The following is a 22,571-nucleotide window of genomic DNA, read 5'->3' on the forward strand; positions in this document are numbered from 1 at the left end:
ATTTTTCAATCTCTCTCTCTCTCTCTCTACTCAATGGTTGCAGTACTTGTAAAATGCGTATATAAACTTTTTTATGTTTATTTATTTAATATGAGCAGCATTTTAAATTCTGTAAAAATGATTATACGTGTGTTTTTTGTCTCTTATCTCTTGGTCTAAACCTAAAGCGCCGTAGGTGTGTCATAATAATAATAATTCCACTGCACAGATGTAAATTTTATACACTTCCCCGCCCCCCGCCCCACCCACCCCACCCCCATTAAACCGGTACAAAGAATTTAACTTTTTTATTACTTTCTCTCTTTTTTTGGAAAAAAGAAAAAAAAATAGAAACAGTGCTTTTATCACCTTTTATTATTATCATTATTATCATTATTTTTTTTAATCCTCCCGTAATATAAAAGTCTGCAATGATATCAATAATTTATTATACTGGAAGAAATATAAAAAGAAAGCTTGTTCATGTTCTAACTAGCAGAGATTTTCTCTTTCTTCTCTTTTCTTTTCTTTGTTTTTCTCTCTCTCTCTCTCTTTTTTTTGCCTAAAGAACTAGTTATGCTTGGAGCTGATCTTGACTTGGTGGGTTGCCTAGAAAAGGGGTGCCCTCTGGACAGCATTAAATTAGATTTTATGTACAGATGTCAGTTAAAGCACCCCTCTCCCCGCCCTCCCGCCCCTGCCCCGCCCCAGCCTCAAAATTAACAACATAACCTTTGGCTTTGAATAAATAGTGAATAATTTAAAACAGCTGATATGGGACGATGGGTGCAGTGGCGGCCCCACTTTACGATTTAATCGTGTTGGACCCCCATCGCCACCGTCTCAACTCTCCTCTTTTCCCTCCCCTTTATAAAACAAAAATAAATGTTAGATGCGCAGGAGGGAGGGGGGACCCTGATGTCACTTTAACACTCTTACAAAACAAGTGAGGAATCCTGATAGCTTAATATTCAGCATATATAATTCATTTACATGATATAGCAGTCTTGATTGTGGCCCCCAAACAGATTTTATTTTATTTTATTTTTAAATTAGTTTCTAGCAGCTTTCTAGTTCAACCACCACAATGAAAATAAGAATAATGAATCATAATGAATCATAATATAATTTAATAATAATAACCTTCTACAGCCAGCAATCGAACTATGCAACGTTCGGAAATGAAAAGACCCACGATATTAAAATACACAGAACAAAATATCTGAGGTATAAGATAAAAAAATGTAGATTTTTTTCCCTCTTTTTTGTTTTTATTTTATTTTTAGAGTTGCTAAAATGATGCACTATTGCATGTATTGCAATACCCAGGCCTCGGAAAGCTTCCTTTTTCCCCCCCACATTGGAAGGGTTTTTATGGGTTTTGTCATTTAGTATGGAGCAAAACGGCTGTATCCCCCTCGGTATATACTAGCCTGCAATGAAGAAAGAACGAGACCGACATCATCAGCATGGCTCCTAGTCTTGGCATCAGTCAAGGGTGCAAAAGCATTCTGAAACAAAGCAATTTGATGGGTTGTTTTTTAAACGTCTGCTTTTCTTCACAACGGGATTTGCAATGTTAATTTTCTTTTTCAAATATTTTTTGCAAGCAAGGTTCAGGACACACCCACTCAAAGCTGTTCAAACAGGTGCCAGCTGACCATTTAGTGAGTGAATCATCAGGTTATATGATGGGGACCTGGGAGGGTGTGCTTTTAAATACCAGTTGATGGAAACCACAGGAGGGGATTGTGCTCTTGTGCTCAGGTCCTGCTTGCAGGTATTCCATGATGGCCATCTGGTTGCCCACTATGCGGATGGCATCAATGGCCCCATTGGCCTGACCTAGCAGAGCTCTTCTTAAGCTCTTGGGTTCTTAAGGCCCATGTCTCCATGGGTGGAGCATCTCTTCTTCATGCAAAAGGTCCCTGGTTCAACCCCTGACATCTCTAAGAGAGATCTTGTTCTGAAATCCTGGAGACCTGATGCCAAGGTGCTGTTGACAGTACTGAGCTAGATGGACCAGTAATCTGACTTGGAATAAGGCAACACATGTGAATCAAGAATGGGATCGAATCCAGTGCTTGAACAGGAAGCTGCCTTAGATAATAATGAACTGGATAGAAGAAGAAGAAGAGTTTGGACTTGATATCTCACCTTTCACTCCCCTTAAGGTGTCTCAAAGCGGCTAACATTCTCCTTCCCCTTCCTCCCTCACAACAAACACTCTGTGAGGTGAGTGGGGCTGAGAGACTTCAGAGAAGTGTGACTAGCCCAAGGTCACCCAGCAGCTGCACGTGGAGGAGCAGAGAAGCGAACCCGGTTTCCCAGATTACGAGTCCACTGCTCTTAACCATTACATCACGCTGGCTCTCACTCAGTATAAGGCACCTTGCTGTTGGGGAAGGGCCATAGGTCAGTGGGAGAGGCTTACATGCAGAAGGTCCCAGGTTCAATCCCCAGCATTTCCAGGCAGGGCTGGGAATGTCCCCTTGTCTAAATTCCTGGAGAATCACCACCAGTCAGTGTAGACAATACAGTGGTACCTTGGTTCTCAAATACCTTGGTACTCAAACGCTTGGTTCTCAAATGCTGAACACCTGGAAGTAAGTGTTCCGGTTTCGAAACGTTTTTCAGAAGCTGGACATCTGATATGGCTGTCAGCTATTGTTTCCGGAGCACCTGCACCAATCAGAAGCTGTGCCTTGGTTTTCGAACATTTCGGAAATCAGACTTCTGGAATGGATTAAGTTTGGCGCTTTTGTTTTTGCTATTTATTTTGCATTTTTGTTTTTGAGGCTAATTTGTTTTTGTGACTGTGTGGAAACCAGTTCAGCTATTGATTGAGTGTGTGACTTTGGAAATGGATAAAAGCCCCCCATTCAAACAATGACTATCATCAGTGCAGGTAAGAATTTTTAAATTATTTTTTAATCATCTACAATACTGTCTTATTTATTTCATAGTATAGTACCTTGATTATTGCTTTCATTTTATGGATCAATGGTCTCGTTAGATAGTAAAATTCATGTTAAATTCTGCTTTAGGGGTTGTTTTTAAAAGTCTGGAATGGATCAATCCATTTTGCATTGCTTTCTATGGGAAAGCACACCTTGGTTTTGGAACGCTTTGGTTTTGGAATGGTCTTCCAGAACGGATTAAGTTTGAGAACCAAGGTACCACTGTACAGAGCTAGATAGACCCATTAGCTGACTTGGTGTAAGGCCTCCTAAGTTCCTGCTTCGTTCATAAATTATACCCAAATATATACATGAATATATTTTTTGGTAATTGCCCAAACCTTAAATGACTTTTCATAGGCATCTATAAAACGCATTGTAGGAAATTTTGCTCTTGATTATTGAAACATTTTTTTTTTTTTTTGCATTTACCTCAAAACACAACAGGAGTTTTGCTAAGCAGGACACTCCAATTTCACCTCAACCTGTTACTCATTCCTTAACACCCTCCAATAAAGTATCAGTAGGAAATTTTGCAGAGGAAAGACAGCGCAAATATTCCAAATAAAAAACAACAATTAGGGTTAGGAAACCCCTGAGCACCTGAATTGTTTCCTCTGAGACAGCAATCACTGTTTGGAGATGCTATATGTTGAACCTGGGACCTTCTGCATACAAAGCAGATGTTCTTCCTCTGAGATATAGACCTTTCCCAAATGAAATCCATACAGCCGTGCTCCCAGTGGGGATAGATAGACCCAATGACAGCCTGGTCCATCCAAGCTGTGCATGGGAACAGACCTAAGTTTGTCCCATTCCCGCTTCCAGTGGGCTTCAAAGGGAAAGTCCATAAAAGTATGCCTAGAAATAGGGATGGTGTGTGCACACAAGCACACAGTGCCCTGCGATAGTTTTGCATTCATTGAAATGAAATAGGGTGTCATCTCACCCAGGGCCAGCCCAATACATCTTGCAGCCCAAGGGTGACAGTGCTCCTTCCCTATTCCAAGTACAGAAGCGAACTGGACTGGAAATTAAAACTTACTTCAGCACTGTTGATGGGATAGGGTTCTCCACTGCACCTGAGAAAGCAAGCCAGATTATAGGGTCTAGAAAAAAACCCCAGTGCAGTAGCTGGGCAGAGAAGCGGGGGATAGAAGGATCAGATGGGAGAGTGCTGATTGCCTAATGGTAGAACAAATCCCTCATCCCACTCCATCTCATCCCATTTTGATGACTGGCCTCTAAAGACAACATTCTGCACTGAGTACAAGTTGTTGGCTTCTGCTTAAGCAAATCATCTGAAAGATTTTAAGATCATCATCATAATAATTTTAATAAGATAAGAGAAATTTATTGGGAGAGGGATAAAGAACCTAGGAAACCACCAACACTAAGCTAGTTGTTTAGCTTAGTGCTATCTACACTGAGCAGCAATGGCTCTCCATGGGGTCTGAAAGACAGCAAGTCTTTCCCAGTTGTACCTTGAGATGCCAGATGTTCAACCTGGGACCTTTTATATTTAGAGTATGTGCTCTACTACCGAGCTGCACATGTGACTGTCACTAGTGCATGATGTACAGTGGTACCTTGGGTTACATACGCTTCAGGTTACATATGCTTCAGGTTACAGACTCCGCTAACACAGAAACAGTGCTTCAGGTTAAGAACTTTGCTTCAAAATGAGAACAGAAATCGTGCTACGGCGGCGCAACGGCAGCAGGAGGCCCCATTAGCTAAAGTGGTGCTTCAGGTTAAGAACAGTTTCAGGTTAAGAACGGACCTCTGGAACGAATGAAGTACTTAACCCGAGGTACCACTGTACAATTGGAAGCCCAGGGCTAGTGGGAAGTAGAAACTGTCATATTCCACCTAAAGTAAAAAACGGAAGCTAATTTGGGGGGGTTGTTCTTCATGTGAAACACTAGAGAAATGGAAACCAGAATAAATATTTCTTGCGTAGGTTCTGCATCTTTAATCTCCACAAAATTATAAATAATAACAATAATAATAAAATTAATGTCGCCCATTTGATACCAAGTGATTGGAAAGAACATAAGGAGATCCCTGCAGGATCAGGCCAGTGGTCCATCTAGTCCAGCATCCTGTTCTCACAGTGGCCAACAAGAAGCCTGTGGGAAACCTGCATGCAGCACCCAAGCAAAGAGGATTCTCTCCTCCTGCAGTTTCCAACAGCTGGTATTCAGAAACATTACTGTCTCCAAAAACTGTGGCAAAAAACGAGAACCCCAAACCCCAGTATATTTTAGGGTCTCTTTTGCATAGTAAACACAAGTAGTTCATGCTAGCTACATGAAGGTACATCCATTTAAAAACAAAAAGCTGGGTGAAAATAAATTTAGGTGATATAAATTTAGACTCAACCAGATCGAGAGACCTTGGCGTGATTACAAGATGTCTGGGTTTCCATCCAATTACATTACTTTCACACGCCTGGAGAAAAAATTTTTGGGGAAAGTTGTGAACAATTGCTAGAGAGATGCAAAAGACTGTCATTTTTTATTTTTCACCTTGTATTTTATCCATCATCTGTACATGGATATCACACATTCAGAGAACTTATTTGCATACCCTGGTGCATGTACAATTTGGCAACACACATTTGTATCATCTGCAACTGGTTCCATTGTGCCTCATGTTCCCTGTTCAAAGATACACACTCTCTTTAAGCCAGAAAAGGGGGAATGCCCTTCCAGATGATGTTGTTGTTGTACTACAAATCCCATAACCCTGACCATTGTTCATGCTGGCTTCTGGGGCTGCCAGGAGTTGGAGACCAACAGCATAAGAGTTGTAAAAGAAATTCAATTCAGTTCACATTTCAGTGTAAAACTTCCTAATTTGCACATCCTGAAAGCGTTATGTGAACAACAGTAATGTATGCTTGCGAGGGTGAGGCTGGGATCAAAGGGTGTGTAGCTGTTGTGTCCTTCCCTTTCCACCCTGCCTGCTCTGCAACACGTCCCTAAAATGGGGTTGAGTCCATCTACATTCTGGATTATGAGTAGACTATACTGTAGAGTGGAAGGGATGGGTATGTATTAATATTGGGCACAGATACATCAAAAGTTGGGTGTGAATCAGTCTTGATTAAATCAAATGGACTCACAGTTTTCTGCAGTTAATTTTCATTTCGCTGCTTTTCCATTGGTTGTGACTAACATTTTGCTTGATTGCCCTGATTATCTTAATTTAAGATAAACATGGTCCCACATAACGCCCCGGGAGGGTTATTTTCTCCTAATGCAAAAGGCCAGTATTGCCCAACAAAATGTCCCCATGGGGTCTTTTTATGTGTACATTTCAGTTTCACATAAATCACCCTTCCTGTGGAGGGTGTGTGTGTGTACGCGCCTGGTTAACTTTATGCAACAACTGGAGAGGACTGCTGAATACTCTCCTATCCTCTACTCTTTCCAGTACAGCTATAATTTTAAATATTAACTCTAATAATAAGAGAGAGAAAATAGCAGGGATTCAGGCTGACTGACAGCAGAGGCTGGGAAATCTCAGTTTCAGCTCTTTATACTTATAATCACTGGTGTGACTTGAACCTTCAGGCAATGTAAATTCAAGGCAAAAGATTGGGGGTTGGGGGGGAATAAAGAAAAGAAAAGAAAAAGAATGGAGGCTACTGTGAAGGCGTTCAATTTGTGATGTATTTAATTATCAAAATGACTAATTGTTCCATTAAGGTAAGTGCTCACCTAGGATGGATATATATATATATATATATATATATATATATATATATATATATATATCCCCTTATGTGTGCTACATTGCCTAGAAATTAAGACATTTGTCAAGTTTACCGGGAAGGATTAATGTGGCATTTTAGCTGCCGTTAGCAGAAGAGACAAATTCAATTAAGGAAAAGTGAGAAGATGTCAACCATGCTAAGAACTGGGGAGAGGAGAGGAGGAGGGGAGGTTTGGGGCAGACTGGGAGGCAGGGAAGGGGGAGGGGAGTAGATAAATCAGCACTTACCACGGCACCAACGCCGTAGGTGGTTGCTGGAGCAAGTGTGTGGTGGTAGGGGTCTGCAGCATAAAGTCGTCCGTAACTAAAAAGAAAAGAAAAGAAAGCAGAGCTGAGGATTAATAAAAGAAAACCAAAGCAACCCCAGAGGTTAAAAAAGAAACGGAAAGGAATTGCAAAATGAATGCAATCAAACATTCCACTCTATCCAATTACACTGGAAATGAACTGACTCAGCACATTATGGACGCAATATCCTCTGGGGAAATGGGTTCAGTTTACAAATGAAAAGGAGGAAGGGGGGGGATGGCTATAATTAGCTTTACGAGATTGAATGCAAAGCAAATGTGCAGCCATGGCTGCAGAATAGGTGTGTTTTCAACTTAAGGGACCTGGTCCCCACCTTAGCCCCTCAAGGAAGCCTTAGGTGGTTCCCAAAAGTGTGATGGACATAAGTAGAAAATAAATGGGAAAATAATATATAAAATGTCAAAGAATAAAAGGTTCTCTCAAAGGTTTTTTTAAATAAAATGTGCCAAGAAGCTGTTAAGAAGCAGTGTGCTTCTTCGGCCGACAATCCAAATGGCTACAGTGGCAATCCAACTTCTTCTTGTTGTTTTTGTTGTTGTTAATGGATGATAAATGCAACTAGGTGGGCAGAATTTGGTTTCTGAGTGGGAAGCAACTGGGCAAGGAGACCTTTCCTAGCATCCTCCTATATGACACCTGGAATACAGGGCAAAATGGTGGCACACAAGGAACATGCATCAGAGAACAGTGGTTCTTAATATGACAAAGAGTGACAGATCTACATAAATGGCCGTATGGAGAGTTTTCTCCACCTGCCCTTTTTCGAATGCAAAGTTCAACTTGCTCATATTTTGATGTCATTTATACCTGGTGGTTTCCTATATCCACTAACCAAGCAGGGATGTAGAGACACAATGTATAATGCTTTCAGGTACAAGGGCCAATGCATACGTGCTACCATGGGATAAGCAGAGCACAGGGCTACCATCTTTTTTTGGCAACTGCCACCTCATTTGCCCCCTTCTCGTTGCATGTAGTTAGGAATATAGGGACAATGGAAGCTGCATTATACCAAGTCAGACCTTTGGTCCATCTCCCTCAGTAGCACTGTATTCCCTGACTGACAGTACCTGATCTCCAGGGTTTCAGAACGGATACATTTCCGTTCCTACCTGGAGATGCTAAGGATTGAACATGGGACCTTTGGTGTGCAAAGCAGATGCTTTACCACTGAGCTATGGAGATGCTACCTATAGCCAACAGCTGGCAGTGTTTCAATAGAGTCGTCCACCTAAATTTTGCCATTGTTGATTCTGTTTAGCCAGTAAGTTTCATCTGTATAGCAACACCCCATGTTAGGGACATAGGAAGCTGTTTTTCACCAGATCCTATCTCAGTGTTGTCTATGTGGTGTCAAGGGGTGAGGTAGCTATAGTGTGATGAGAATGTATGAAACGTGCCAAATTTTCACTCATTTAAGAAAAAACTAGGAAGAAGAATGTTATGCATGTGAAGCTTCAAGTCATTCCGGTTAACCTTCTTTATTGCACCTGGTTTACTCCCTGGGTATACCTGCTTCTGCCTCTAATTTGCAGCTTTGGAGCCATTTTTATTTTTAAAAACAGGCAAACATGGACTTTTGCCTCCAGTAACCCCATCCAATAAGGGAAATGCATGTTATCATGAAGTTAAATCAGATAGTGGACAAGGGAAAACTATCTTTACTCTCAAAAGGCTTTCTGAGGCTGCTATGTAGCCTATCGGATATGGATACAGGATGATGCCACTAAGCCAAGTCAGTGTGAGGGTAATATTTCATCCCCAAATATGAGGGGACTCGTGTGTGTGTGTGTGTGTGTGTGTGTGTGTGTGTAATTCACCCCTTCCCCATTTTGTGTCTGCCTTACTTCACATACCTGCAGTAATCCTATAGCTAACAATGTGGAGATTACTCCTGTAGGTGCTTTAACAAGAGCTTCTTTTTAAAAGAAAGCACTGCAACGTTTCGGATTCAGCCTGAAGTGCGAAAAGGTTATTCACTGCAAATGGTTTTCCTTTCACAAAGTCCAAAGAGAAATGTTGTTACTGTGGTCTATACAAAATGGAAAGCATTTATCTTGTCATAAATCTTGACTGATGAGTTTCTCACTTTGGCAGAAGTTGCTCTGACAAATTAGGACCAAATAATACTGGTGTTTTTGTGAGGTAGCAATGAATGTGTCTCTTTGTTTAGCAATTTAAAAGGCAGCTGTGGCAGAGGGGGACACAAAACATGATTAGCCTTTTCCCAAACAATGTAGATTGAAACATGTGATGCATTTGAGGGTTTTTGCCACAGGAAGACTAGGTGCATGTGCTGTGCAACATTTAATTCATGATGATTATTATACATTTATTTATACCCTGCCTTTCCTCCTGATGGGACTCAAAGCAGCTTACATATAAAAGCAAGAATCACTAAAACCATAGAAAAAAACCAAACATTCATATAATTAAAACTGTATTTATTTATAAAATCTGTTTAAAGCATACAAATGATTACAGTAAAAAGAGCTGCGAGTTCCCAAAAGTCTGTTGGAAGAAGAAGGTCTTCACTTGCCAACAGAAGGACCACATAGAGGGGGCCTGTCTAGCTTCTCCAGGAAGGGAATTCCAAAGTCTGGGAGCAGGCAATGAGAATTTAGCTGCTGTTCGTTATCAAATTGCCACCCCCCCCCGCACTGAAAGACACTGGGAAATATCCAACTATAAGAGTAGATCCATTGAAATTAGTGGTCCCAAATTAGATGTGTCCATTAACTTTAATGGGTCTACTCTGAGTAGGATTAGAAGTTATGCTTGTTTTAATTCAGATAGTAGAATAATGTGGGGACCTGCAACTAAATGTTGCAATCTGGAGTGTTTGGAGCTCCGCTCTCTTCCCAAATACACCACTCCTTGACCCTTCCTAGATCTTCCCACCCTCACCACCACTCAACTGTCAGACAGCAGTCTGCAGCTACTCAGCATCCTCAATTCTCATTGAGATGCTTGGGGGATATCCTCACTTAGGTTTTTTTTCCCCTCCCCCTTCTCACAGCTTTTCTTTTTCATTTCTGAAAAACTTAACTGGGTTTCCCCCCCCCGAATTGTGCGTATAATTGATTGATTGAAAAGATGAATAGCACACTTTGCAAGAAGAAGAAAATCTTCAGAAAGTGGTTTGTAAAGTGACTGCCCGGAGATGTTGAATAAAGTATAGTTTACAACCATTAATGCATTTCACATTCCCTTGTAATATGCCAGCAATTACCCAACACAAACTATCAGAGACAAACCACAGACCTTCTATAATACATTTCCTGCATGTGGGAGTGTATGTTGTTGTTGTTGCTAGTGTATATGGTATTTAGAGAGGGGAATCACCTGTGGTGGGGGACACACCGTGGTCTCACCTGCGGCTCCTAGAAGCTGTCAGCATGCAACAGCAGCCACACTACACAAACTGCTTTGACTGGTCAGCTAAACCAGATGGGGGTAGCCAACGGGTCTCAAACCTTTGGTTGTTTCATTGGGTTGTTTTTGTTTTTATTGTGTATTGTGTGTTTTTATACTGTGCTTTCATATTGTAACCGCCCTGAGACATGCGGGTATAGGGTGGTATACAAATTTAATAAATAATACAATAATAATAAAAATAATTGGTAAGTTAGGGACTTTCCCTGAATGAAGAGATCAGCTCTGGCAGATTGAGTGGATGAGAGCAATAGTAAGTCCAACAGTCCAGAAGGCAGTTTCTGCACATGCTGTAGAGGGAAGTGAGGGGCAGATGGGGCTCATCAACCTGGGAAGGGAGCCCATCTAGGAGAAGGAAAACTGGCCCTAAACCTCCTCTGCCTTGTGGGGTATATTCAGGAGAAGAAGCTAAGGAGTAAACTCTATACAACTCTATGCAACTCCTACCTAAGATGGCATCTTGTATGCCTCTTTCTCACAACGTTTGCAGCCAGACTGGTACTCTGGACAACATTATTGAGGCCGAGAGGAGTGGGGTCTTGTAGTCTGGGCAGCCCAGGACCTCCATACACACTGCTCAGACTTGCATCCTGGGGAGGTAACTTTGGTGCTACTATTGCAGCAGTTTGACTTTATCTCCGCAGGTGCACTCTATTTTCTCAAGACAGATGGATGCCAAAAATAACCAGCACTATTATCATCATCATCATCACCATCCTCATCATCATACCTCATTGCCATAAGTGGCTTCAAGGGGGCAACAGATATTAAAATATATGAAGAGTGTGAACTTGTTATGAAAAAGGACAGGATAAAAAAATGAAATGAATTAGTTTGAACAGGAATCAAATCAAATGCGTTCCAAATGAAAATAAAACAAGTCCTTTCTTCACTGTTTCTATTAGGATGTAATTGAGGTAATTACAGGTGTAACTACAGCACAAGTAAGAGAAAGGATAAAGGGACTGGGAAGAGGAATAGTAGTTGATATGGACAGACAAAAAATTGATGTCTACCAAATGGTGACACGGTGTTCTCTCTCTCCCTCAAATTTGACACAGCTGGTTCTTTGGAGTGGGAGTAGAAAGCCTAAACATTTCATCTTAATAACCACAAAAGTTGTACATAGGAGAAATGTAACTGGATTTCATATTGAAAGGGGATCTTAAGGGATGTGTGCCTTTTTGAAATTGCCTCAAAAACAAGGATCCTTTCCACAGTTTCTTTGAAACTTGGCAGTTGTCCTGCTTTGAACAGTAGAATGCCTGAAGGTCTCAGGCATGTGGGTGGCAAACACGGTAGTTACAGGTATCCGGAGGCTGGTTGGGTCCCTCGTTGACATTAGTGAAAAATGAAAAGAAATGAGAATGGCGAAAACGAATGGACTAACTTTGAATCACTTGTTAAAATAAACGGAAGACAAATGAATGGAGAGCTAAAGCAAATAAGACTTTTAATGGTGGATATGAATGAAGCAACTAAATTCCACTTCTTCCCTTTCTCAACTAGCAGATTTCTAAGATATACTGTGAGGTGCAAGTTGATTCCTGCCTGGCCCTAAAAAGCCCTACAAAACAGCTTTTCATATGTCTCCACAGTCTTCTGTGAAAGCAAAGTTATACATGGGTGGCATACCTAAATTAAAAACCATGGAAAATAATAATAATAATAATAATAATAATAATAATAATAATAATAATAATAATTCAATTATTTAATGAACACAGAGAAAGCAGTATATATAAACTGAGGCCAGAACTGACATTTTCCTTATTGCACACCTGGAACTCTACTAACTTCAAGGATGCACCATTCATTTTAGGTGGAGGTCCTATACCTCTGTCTCTTAGATGGTTTTGGCCCACTTGAGTGGCAAAGTAAACCACACAGAAACAAGGCATTCTGGGGTTTTCTTTGGGCCAATCAGCATGGGCCAAAATCTACCCTGTAGGCAAGTGCTGCTCTTATAAACCGATATTGCAACCCATCCACCTACCCACACTTGGTAAAATGTTGCCATACCTCGGGGTGGTGAGGGGAGAGGTAGAGGAAGAGAAGGATTTTTTTGTGGCACCATGTGATTGGCTGTCAGGGCATCATTTTTTCACACACCCCTCACTGCTGTTTACATTTGGGATGTGGTGCTATAGATCTGGCTAACTGGTTGGGTGGGAGATTCGTATAGCTCACCCATGCATGAGGGACATCTGACCGAATATCTCCCATTGGTGACAGGATCCCCGCCTGTGATTCAGACCAAATTCTGATAGCAGTTCAATGCCTTCTCCAAAATGAACATGGCAAATCCATCAAATGGGTCATTTCATTGGCCTCTACCAGCAAAGAGCTATTGCTGGGATGAGATGCTTGCAGCTTTTAAAGAGAACGCTCCCCTCTTTGTGTAATACAAGAGGGTCAAACTCTTCATGAAGAAACCTAAGCATCAGCATATGCAGGGAGACATTTCCAAACAACGGCCGTGCAGATATTATCTGAGAATATATATTGAGTCCTCCCCTCTTTCATGTGATGAATAAACTTTATTTTTCTTCCTCAGGGTGACCTCTGCCTTCAGAATATGATGGTTTTATTATGATTAATAAATTTCATTTCCACAGAGGAAAAGGAACAGTGTCAGCTTAAACGGAGAGCATGCTGGCTCCCTTCTTTTTAAATGCTAATTTCAAAATGCACCCTTACATGACACAAAAATTGAAACGCTCACGAGGGTTAGCCCTCTGGATGCAGATACCCCTCTCAAAGGGAGGCCAGGGCAGGAAACGCGCTAGGGGTGTTCAGATGTCACATCCAGTGTGTGTACAACAGGTATACACGTGTACACAAACAGTTGAGATGCACAAAGCGGCAAGTGTACACTCTTGTACGCAAACACTTGTACACATGCGAAGACAGCATATACCTGTTGTTAGCTGCCACCATTTCCAGGTTCAATCCTCAGTGGCATCTCTAAGTAAAGCTAGTAATGTCCCTTGCCTGAATCCCTGGAGAGCAACTGCCAGTCAGTGTCGGCAGTACTGAATTGGATGGACTCAATGGTCTGACTCAGGATCAGGTGGCTTCCTTTGCTCCTATTAACTTCTGCTTCCTAGCTGCAGCATTTGATGCTGAAGCTCACTCAGCATATGGTTTCTGTTCATCCTCAGATGGCTAAGAAATTAGGCATGAAAGCAAGATTTCAGATGGCAAAAGAGGGCAACAGCTGGATTTTTGTCAGGCAAGGGAGTGCTCTGTGCATCTTCTTTCTTTCTTGGATTTGCACTGTTGTATAATGTGTGAGAGCTGCAGGATTCACTCCCCACTTCACGCACACTAGTTGTTGTGCAATTGTTATTTTCCTTTTGTCTTCAGAACTGGACCCAATCTGGTTCCCATCCAGTGCAACAACTTGTGGCCCTGGATGGTGATGTAATTCCTTATAGAAATGGGTAACCAAATCAGTTCAGTGGGGCTCAGGTGTGAATCATGATGTGGACATAAATGCATTTGAGCATCTTCATCTGCACATGTTGTGTGTATGTGGAAAGCTGCCTATACAAATGGATTGATGGAGTGAGGCCCTTGAATACAAAGCATCTCTCCCACTTTGTAGCCTTCTTGGGTACCCAACTTTCCCAAAATAGTAATTAAAAAACCCAATTTCCTCAGTTGGGCTGTTGCAGTGTATCTTTTTCCTATTGTTGCATTCAGAGGAAGGGAACACAGGAAGTGTTCTCTTCTTTTATAATTCAATCTTTTAATTATGACAGCTCTTTTGAACTAAGAACATAAGTAGAAGTGGATAGAAAAAGTTTCCCCCTCCCTCTCATAACACTAGAACCTAGGGAGATGCAATGAAGTTGAATGTTGGAAGATTCAGGACAGGGGAAGGTAAATGATTCTTCGTGCAATACATAGTTAAACTATGGGACTTGCTCCTACAGAAGGCAGTGACGGCCACCAACTTGGATGACTTTAAGAGGATTAGACAAATTCATGGAGGAGAAGGCTATCAGTGACTACTAGCCACAGTGGCTATGCTCTGCCTTGGTAAGGTAAAGGTAAAGGTACCCCTGCCCGAACGGGCCAGTCTTGACAGACTCTGGGGTTTGTGCGCCCATCTCACATCTATTGGCCGGGGGCCAGCGCTGTCCGGGGACACTTCCGGGTCACGTGGCCAGCGTGACAACGCTGCTCTGGCGAGCCAGAGCCACACACGGAACGCCGTTTACCTTCCCGCTGGTAAGCGGTACCTATTTATCTACTTGCCCCCGGGGGTGCTTTCGAACTGCTAGGTGGGCAGGCGCTGGGACCGAGCAGCGGGAGCGCACCCCGCCGCGGGGATTCGAACCGCCGACCTTTCGATCGGCAAGCCCTAGGCGCTGAGGCTTTAGCCCACAGCGCCACCCGCGTCCCTGCTCTGCCTTGGTAGTTGGAGGCAATAATGCTTCTGAATATCAGTTGCTGGAAACTGCAGGAGGGGAGAATGCTGTTTTGCTTGCGTCCTGCATGCAGGTTTCCCACAGGCCTCTGATTGAGATGCTGAGCTAGATGGGTCATTGGCCTGATCCAGCTCGGTCTCCTTAGGCTTCTATGAGACAGAACGTTGGAAATACATGTTTCAAACTGTATTTGTTGTGACATTTCCCTCTCTTGCCTAAGTATGAGTTTGTAACAGTGTAGGGTTGCGTAGAATACAAACTTGTGGCCCAGGAAGCCAAACACAGATCTGTCTGTTAGGTGCGCGATACCTAGATCATCTCCATTTTTGTAATCCCATTAAAGCAGGAAAAAAAGCCCCTGCCAAGTCAAGAACACATAGGGGCATGAGAACAAAGGAAACTGCCTTATATTGAGCCAGATCATTGGTTCATCTAATGCAGTATTGCTGACACTGACTGGCAGAGGCTCTCTTGGGTTTCAGGCAGGGAATCTTCATGATCCCTAGCCAGAGATGCTGGGGTCTGAACCAGATAGATCAGGATGCTAAGCAGGTGCTGTACCACTGAACTATGGCCCTTCCAACTATGACTCTACTGTAGGCATTCATACACACACACACACACACACACACACACACACACTTCAATCTTCTATCTCTGCTGGAGCATTTTGCGCTTTCTGTATAGCTGGGGAAACTGCATAATCCTAGGATTACTTGCACACTCCGTTGCCCATGCGTGCGCTTACAGAGACCCGCACACATGCTTGAGTGTGGCACAAACAGAGATAATTCTCTCTCTCTCTCTCTCTCTCTCTCTCTATATATATATATATTCACTGCTTTGTTATCAATGGAGGTTTGGAGTGCAACCCCTTCCATTTACAAATTGCAGAACCCCGGCCTGCCTTAATCTTGTCAAGTTGTCATGTTTGACTAGCCATGCAGACTGACCTAGAACTGCGAGCGCAAGAAAGGCAAGCTGTCAAAGAGATAATGACAAAGATGCCAGGAGGGTTTGCCAGTGTTTCTCACTGAGCGAGAGGGAAGGATTAATCAAACTTTAGCTATGCAAGGGGAGAGGATAATCCGAGTGTCAACTGGTGGCTGTCCCTGTCGTCGCGCCTCTTACCCTAACAGCTAACCTGCAGTAGTTGGCCTGGGAGGGGGTGGGGGGAGATAAAGAGGAAGTCAAGCCCCATGAAAGGCATACACCACTATGGACTACAGCAATAGAAAGATGCTTTGAAAGTGCTAGACAATATAAAGGATATTTGGATTTATTGGGGGGATTCAAGTGTGCACCATAGCACAACAGAGGAGGGGTTGCCAACATAGGGCTGGTCCACATTTCCTCTTGTCCCATGCCTAGAAAGCTTGGGTCTGAGTGGTTTCCCCCTTGCCTCACTCCTTTCCCACTCTCAGAGCTAAACAGAACAACCATCTATCCACAGAAAACCCAAAAGCCATTTGCTCTGATAGTGTGCTAAAGAATGGTTTCCCCCATTCTTGAAGTGGCTGAGACTGGGGCAAGAGGTAGCAAGGTCAGAGCCATGTGGTTCCACCAGCAGAACCAACATCACAAATCCAGAGCCTTTGCTGGACAGCTTGATCAGTCGTTCAGGCATAGATGACTTCAAGGCTGGATTACTGCAATGCGCTCTATGCGAGGCTTGCTTTGCGTTTGGACTGAAAAATGCGGTTAGTGCAGAACGCTGCAGCACGGCGGCTGGCAGGAGTGAAACATTGTCAGCATATAACAGAAACAAAATAAAAAAAAATCCTTCCAGTAGCACCTTAGTGACCAACTAAGGTCACTATGTCCGATGGTTAGGAGTGATGGGAGGTGTTGCCCACAACCATGTTGTATCTATGCCAGCCTTCCCCAACCTGTTGTCTTCCAGATATTTGGGGCAGGAACTCTCGGCAGCTCCAGAGCAAGAGAGTGAGCAGGTGAGCATGAGAGAGAAGGTATGAGCTTTCCTGTGCATGCACACTTCTGTATCTGAAGAAGTGTGCATGCACACAAACGCTCCTACCAATAACAAACTTAGTTGGTCACTAAGGTCCTACTGGAAGGATTTTTTTTATTTTGTTTCGACTACGGCAGACCAACACAGCTACCCTACCTGTAACTAGATATAACAGAGTTCTGCTCAGAGATGTGCATTGGCTGCCAATTTGTTACTGGGCCAGACTCAAGCTGTTATTAATATGTAAGGCCCTTAACCGCTTGGGGCCATTTTACTTACCCCATATATAACCACTCTGATCTGTGGAACTGGGACTTTTACAGGCACTACAAAATGTTCATGCTGCACTTGGAAGTAACTGATCTAGTGTGGCAGCTGCTACAATCTGGAACTCTCTGCCTATCGACATGAGGCAGGCACTTTCCCTGTATCTTAAAAACCACTTCTGCTGAGGCTAGCATATCCATGCATGTAAAGCTGACATGTATTTTAATCAGTACTTTTAGAGTTCTAGCCATAGTTAGTTCTATTCAGAGCAGACCCATGGAAATTAATGAACATGACTGACCAAGCTTTATTAAAGTCAGTGGATCAGCTCTGTTACATGTTAGCCGAATAGAACCATAACAACAACAACAACAACAACAACAGCAACAACAACAAATAATAATAATAATAATAATAATAATAATAATAATAATAATAATAATAATAATAATTTATTATTTCTACCCCGCCCATCTGGCTGGGTTTCCCCAGCCACTCTGAGCGGCTTCCAACAAAAGATTAAAAATACATTAAAACATCAGTCATTAAAAACTTCCCTAAACAGGGCTGCCTTCAGATGTCTTCTAAAAGTCAGAGAGATGTTTATTTCCTTGACATTTGAAGGGAGGGTGTTCCACAGGGTGGGCGCTACTACCAAGAAGGCCCTCTGCCTGGTCTCTGTAGCTTCACTTCTCGCAGTGAGGGAACCGCCAGAAGGCCCTCGGCACTGGACCTCAGTGTCTGGGTTGAACGATGGTGGAGACGCTCCTACAGGTATACTGCGCTGAGGCCGTTTAGGGCTTTAAAGGTCAGCACCCACACTTTGAATTGTGCTCGGAAATCTACTGGGACCAAATGTAGGTCTTTCAACCCTTGGCTTATAATGTATACTTTTGTCATTTTTTTTTCTTCATTTCCCCTTTTCATAAGCTTATTTTTAACATTTGTTTTCTACTGACAATTTCTAACATTTATTCTTTGTAAACTGCATAGAGGCTTTATTTACAGTAAAATGGTATGCAAATGTTGTTGAATAATTAGGTAAAATAAACTGCATGGCTCTGCCTTTGCTGCTGCCGTACTCTGCAACAAACTTGTCCAGCTAAGCAGCCACGATCTTGGTGTTGGGAGGACTCTGCCCCATCCACACACCCTATTACTGGAGAGCTCATTGCCACTACAAGGTCCTCTTTGGTCTAAAGCGTTACATAACTATGCCAAGTAAATAAAAATCTGAACATCAGTTGAATAGGATTCTTAGGCAGATCTACATTCATGGTTTATAACGTTAAGGAAGGGTTAAGGAATGGTTTTCATAATGTACCATACTTTTCCGTGTATAAGACAAGGTTTTTTTTACTCTAAAATAATGTAAAAAATAGTGGGTCATCTTATGCATGGATAGTGCAGAGCAGGGATGGGCGATTATATAATAATTTATTATTTATACCCCACCCATCTGGTTGCGTTTCCCCAGCCACTCTGGGCAGCTTCGGATTGAACATTAAATATTAAAAACTTCCCTAAACAGGGCTGCTTTCAGATGTCTTTTAAAGATAAGATAGCTTATCTTGGTTGCAGCTGCGAGCAGGAGCTTGTCTGTGGCGATTGGGTGGGTGATTGGTGGCTGCGGCAAGGGCTGCTGTGGATTGACTACCGCTGCTGCAACTGGGTGTGTGATTGCTGGCAGCAAGTGGGCAGACGGTTGGTTGCATCAGCGACGCATGCGATTGTCAGTGTTTGTCAGTCATGTGAGTGATATTAGGCATCCCCCCCAAAAAAGCTCAAGAACTCTGGGCAATCCTCCCCCAAAATAGGGGTAGTCTTATACACGGGGGTGTGTTATACATGGAAAAATATGGTACTTGGACACATGACGTCCTACTTTTAACGTTCATAATGTTGACACCAGAGGGCGCTGCGGGGCAACCAGCAGTAGGGAGACAGTATTTTGATGGAAAAAAAACAAAGGTATGAAGCACTTTAATTTACAGGTATTCCCTGTGCTATTTTAGGAGGATATATCTTAATATCGTTCTAATAACATTAAACAGGTCACTGTAGATCCAGCCTTAATTTTCCTCGAAAAGTTAAAAGTTTTCAGATTCCTCCATCAAAGGCAACCCTCACTCGTTTGGTGAATTGGTCCACCAAATACATCCATCAGACCCCTGGTTATATATTTGAACTAGTACATGTTGGAGTGAGGTGCCATTCATGCACAGTCTTCTTAGGGGTTTTATCTGATGCTCATGCAACTTGACAAACCTGAAGCTCTAGTGAATATAGAGCAAAAAGTGTTATCTGGTTTTACATTTCCAGTCCTTCTCCATCCCCACCCTAATATATTCATCTATTTTCTATGCCTTCCATCATTTATGAACAAGAACATGTTATAGACCTGGACAATAACCCTAACTTGTTGGTCCCACCCATACCCAACTCCTCATAACAGTCCTGACATCTTGGCTGCAGGTAAAGGTAAAGGTAAAGGTACCCCTGCCCGAACGGGCCAGTCTTGACAGACTCTGGGGTTTGTGCGCCCATCTCACTCAAGAGGCCGGGGGCCAGCGCTGTCTGGAGACACTTCCGGGTCACGTGGCCAGTGTGACAAAGCTGCATCTGGCGAGCCAGCGCAGCACACGGAACGCCATTTACCTTCCCGCTGGTAAGCGGTACCTATTTATCTACTTGCACCCGGGGGTGCTTTCGAACTGCTAGGTTGGCAGGCGCTGGGACCGAGCAGCGGGAGCGCACCCCGCCACGGGGATTCGAACCGCCGACCTTTCGATCGGCAAGCCCTAGGCGCTGAGGCTTTTACCCACAGCGCCACCCGCGTCCCGCTGCAGGTAGGGAAGGACAAATTTGTCAGTTTCAGTTCCTCTCAGTTTCTACTCCCCCAACCCCAATCTTACATTCAGTTTTGTGCATTCCAGGGGGGTTACTTAAACTGTTATGAGATGCCCAGTTGCTCCAGCCTGTAGCTTTGCTAAGCAATCAGCAATTCAGGTGTTGTTTTATAAATGAAGTAGTGACTAAGAATGGAAGAATGTGTTCATTTTGGTTCTCTCGGTTTCCCATTTTCCCAATCTTAAATTCAGTTCTCTATATTTCTACAGCAATTTGCTAATTTTCTTACTTTTTTAAAAGTCCTCATGAAAATTCTTCAGCATTTCACTCTGAATTTCTCTTCACATACAAATTTGCATGTGCTGGTTTGACTAGAGCACACATTTCTACAAAACAGTTTCTCTCAATATAGTGCATCTTAATGATCTTTTCACTAATACATTCATTGTTGTACACACATTTGCCTAATAAATGGATTTTTGAAAACACCGGTTGGTTGGAGAACTGCATCACAAAATTCAGATTAAGTGTGAATTTTTGAAGGACAGCTGTGTTTCAGTTTGCTTATTGTTTCAGAATGTGCAAATTTGATAGCGTCAGCTTTAAATGTGCCCTGAATCTAATTCCTCATTTGCTATGGCTTGGAGCAGCAACTTTGCTATTTTTTTTTTTAAGGAGAGTGGGGAAGAAATACCCTCACCACCTTGCAAATTGGGGGGCACCAACACTTTTTGCAGCCTGAAAGCCACTGTTACAAGCATGGGGTGGCAGGGGTTTTGATGATGTATTCAGGTTCCCTCCAAGTCTAAGGTTTTGTAGCTGTAAGATGAGAGCCTGTAGTACAAGGAACTGCTGAAGTGGTCAAACTCTTTGATAAGTTAATTGCATTAGCCAAGCCTGCCAAGCCTCCTTTATATATGGCAAAAGAACTCGTCAAGCACAGGTGTGTTGCCATAAAAACAACTAGCTAGTGATGCCTCTAGGAGAAGGGTGTAGGCCTCCCCCCCCCTCACCTAGCTGGACACCAGGTTATCCTAGGGGTAGGAGAATGATAGGCTAGGGCCAAGTGGGGCAGTCTCATTTGGAGCTGGGAAGACACTCCAGACTTGCTCTATGTGATGAAACCAAAGCTTTGAGGGGGCTTCCATGGCAGCCTAATGGGGGAACAAGATCATGTTTTCTATGTGCGTAAATAAAACCATGTATCCAAAAACACCACAATCTCCAGTGTAGGGCAGGTCAGGGATAAAAAGTGAGCAGAGCAAACAATGTATCTGTTACCTTAGTATAGCAGGATAGTTTCCACACGCACTCACACAACCCTCTTTATGTCCCACCCAGGCAAGCAAAAGGCATTATCAGAGTTCAAGGACTCACTGTGGCCTTTCTAAAACACTTGATGCAGGTGCAATGTAGGGCAGAGAGAGGTGTGGCTTGGGGAGACAGGTTGTAGTCTATGCAAGGGATGTGCTTTGGCCACCTGATGTGTACCAGGATATAGCTGGGGATCTCTCTGTTTTTGACACATCAGAGCTTGAGGAAGGTTGAACAGAAGGGTAATACACATACACACACACACACACACACACACACACACACACACACAGTGTGTGTGTGTGTGTGTGTGTAGAATTCATATGTATGGAAGAATAAGAAGAGGAAGAACTGACAAAAGAGTATAATCTAGTAGTATGGTAACTTGTGGGACGTGGGTGGTGCTGTGGGTTAAATCACAGAGCCTAGGACTTGCCGATCAGAAGGTTGGCGGTTCGAATCCCCGTGATGGGGTAAGCTCCCATTGCTCGGTCCCAGCTCCTGCCCACCTAGCAGTTCAAAAGCATGTCAAAGTGCAAGTAGATAAATAGGTACCGCTCCGGCGGGAAGGTAAACGGCGTTTCTGTGTGCTGCTCTGGTTCGCCAGAAGCGGCTTAGTCCTGCTGGCCACATGACCCGGAAGCTGTATGCCGGCTCCCTCGGCCAATAAAGCGAGATGAGCGCCACAACCCCAGAGTCAGTCACGACTGGACCTAATGGTCAGGGGTCCCTTTACCTTTATGGTAACTTGTAGTAGTAGTTTTGCAGTTTGATAAGGCACAATATTGTGTGGGTCCCCCCCCCATTTCTTAGTTGACTACAGTGGTACCTCGGATTAAGTACTTAATTCGTTCCGGAGGTCCGTTCTTAACCTGAAGCACCACTTTAGCTAATGGGGCCCCCTGCTGCCGCCGTGCCACCGGAGCATGATTTCTGTTCTCATCCTGAAGCAAAGTTCTTAACCTGAAGCACTATTTCTGGGTTAGCGGAGTCTGTAATCTGAAGCGTATGTAACCTGAAGCGTATGTAACCCGAGGTACCACTGTACTTTGTTGTATTTTTACTACACTATTAGCTAATTATTCTACTGCATTTGCTGTATCTTTATTGGTGTACACTAGGGTAGCAAATGTGGCACTTTCTAGATGTTGCTGAACTAGAACTTCCATCATGCCTCACCATTAGCCTTTAGTCACACAATTGGTGTACTGGATTCACAGAACTGTAGAGTTGGAAAGGACCCAGAGGGTCATCTAGTCAGTT

At 43.0% G+C, this 22,571-nt stretch overlaps 1 protein-coding gene across 35 annotated transcripts in view; it reads right to left on the bottom strand.

Annotated features, from left to right (window-relative positions):
- Window positions 1-497: 497 nt before the first annotated feature.
- Window positions 498-22,571, bottom strand: part of RBFOX1 (RNA binding fox-1 homolog 1) — a 1,477,709-nt gene continuing 1,455,635 nt past the window's right edge. For 24 of the 35 annotated variants that reach the window (XM_082199122.1, XM_082199144.1, XM_082199145.1 and 21 more), the window contains 2 exons: window positions 6,951-7,026; window positions 498-1,490 (listed from right to left, as the gene is read on the bottom strand). In XM_082199122.1, coding sequence (XP_082055248.1) covers window positions 1,368-1,490; window positions 6,951-7,026 — 199 coding nt within the window. In that variant the 3' untranslated portion in view covers window positions 498-1,367. The remainder of the gene's footprint in view (window positions 1,491-6,950; window positions 7,027-22,571) is intronic. The other 11 variants (XM_082199114.1, XM_082199115.1, XM_082199143.1 and 8 more) reach the window with 2 other exon arrangements.

This window comes from Podarcis vaucheri (genome assembly GCF_965113315.1).
Source record: "Podarcis vaucheri genome assembly, chromosome: 14".
Classification (NCBI taxonomy): Eukaryota; Metazoa; Chordata; class Lepidosauria; order Squamata; family Lacertidae; genus Podarcis; species Podarcis vaucheri.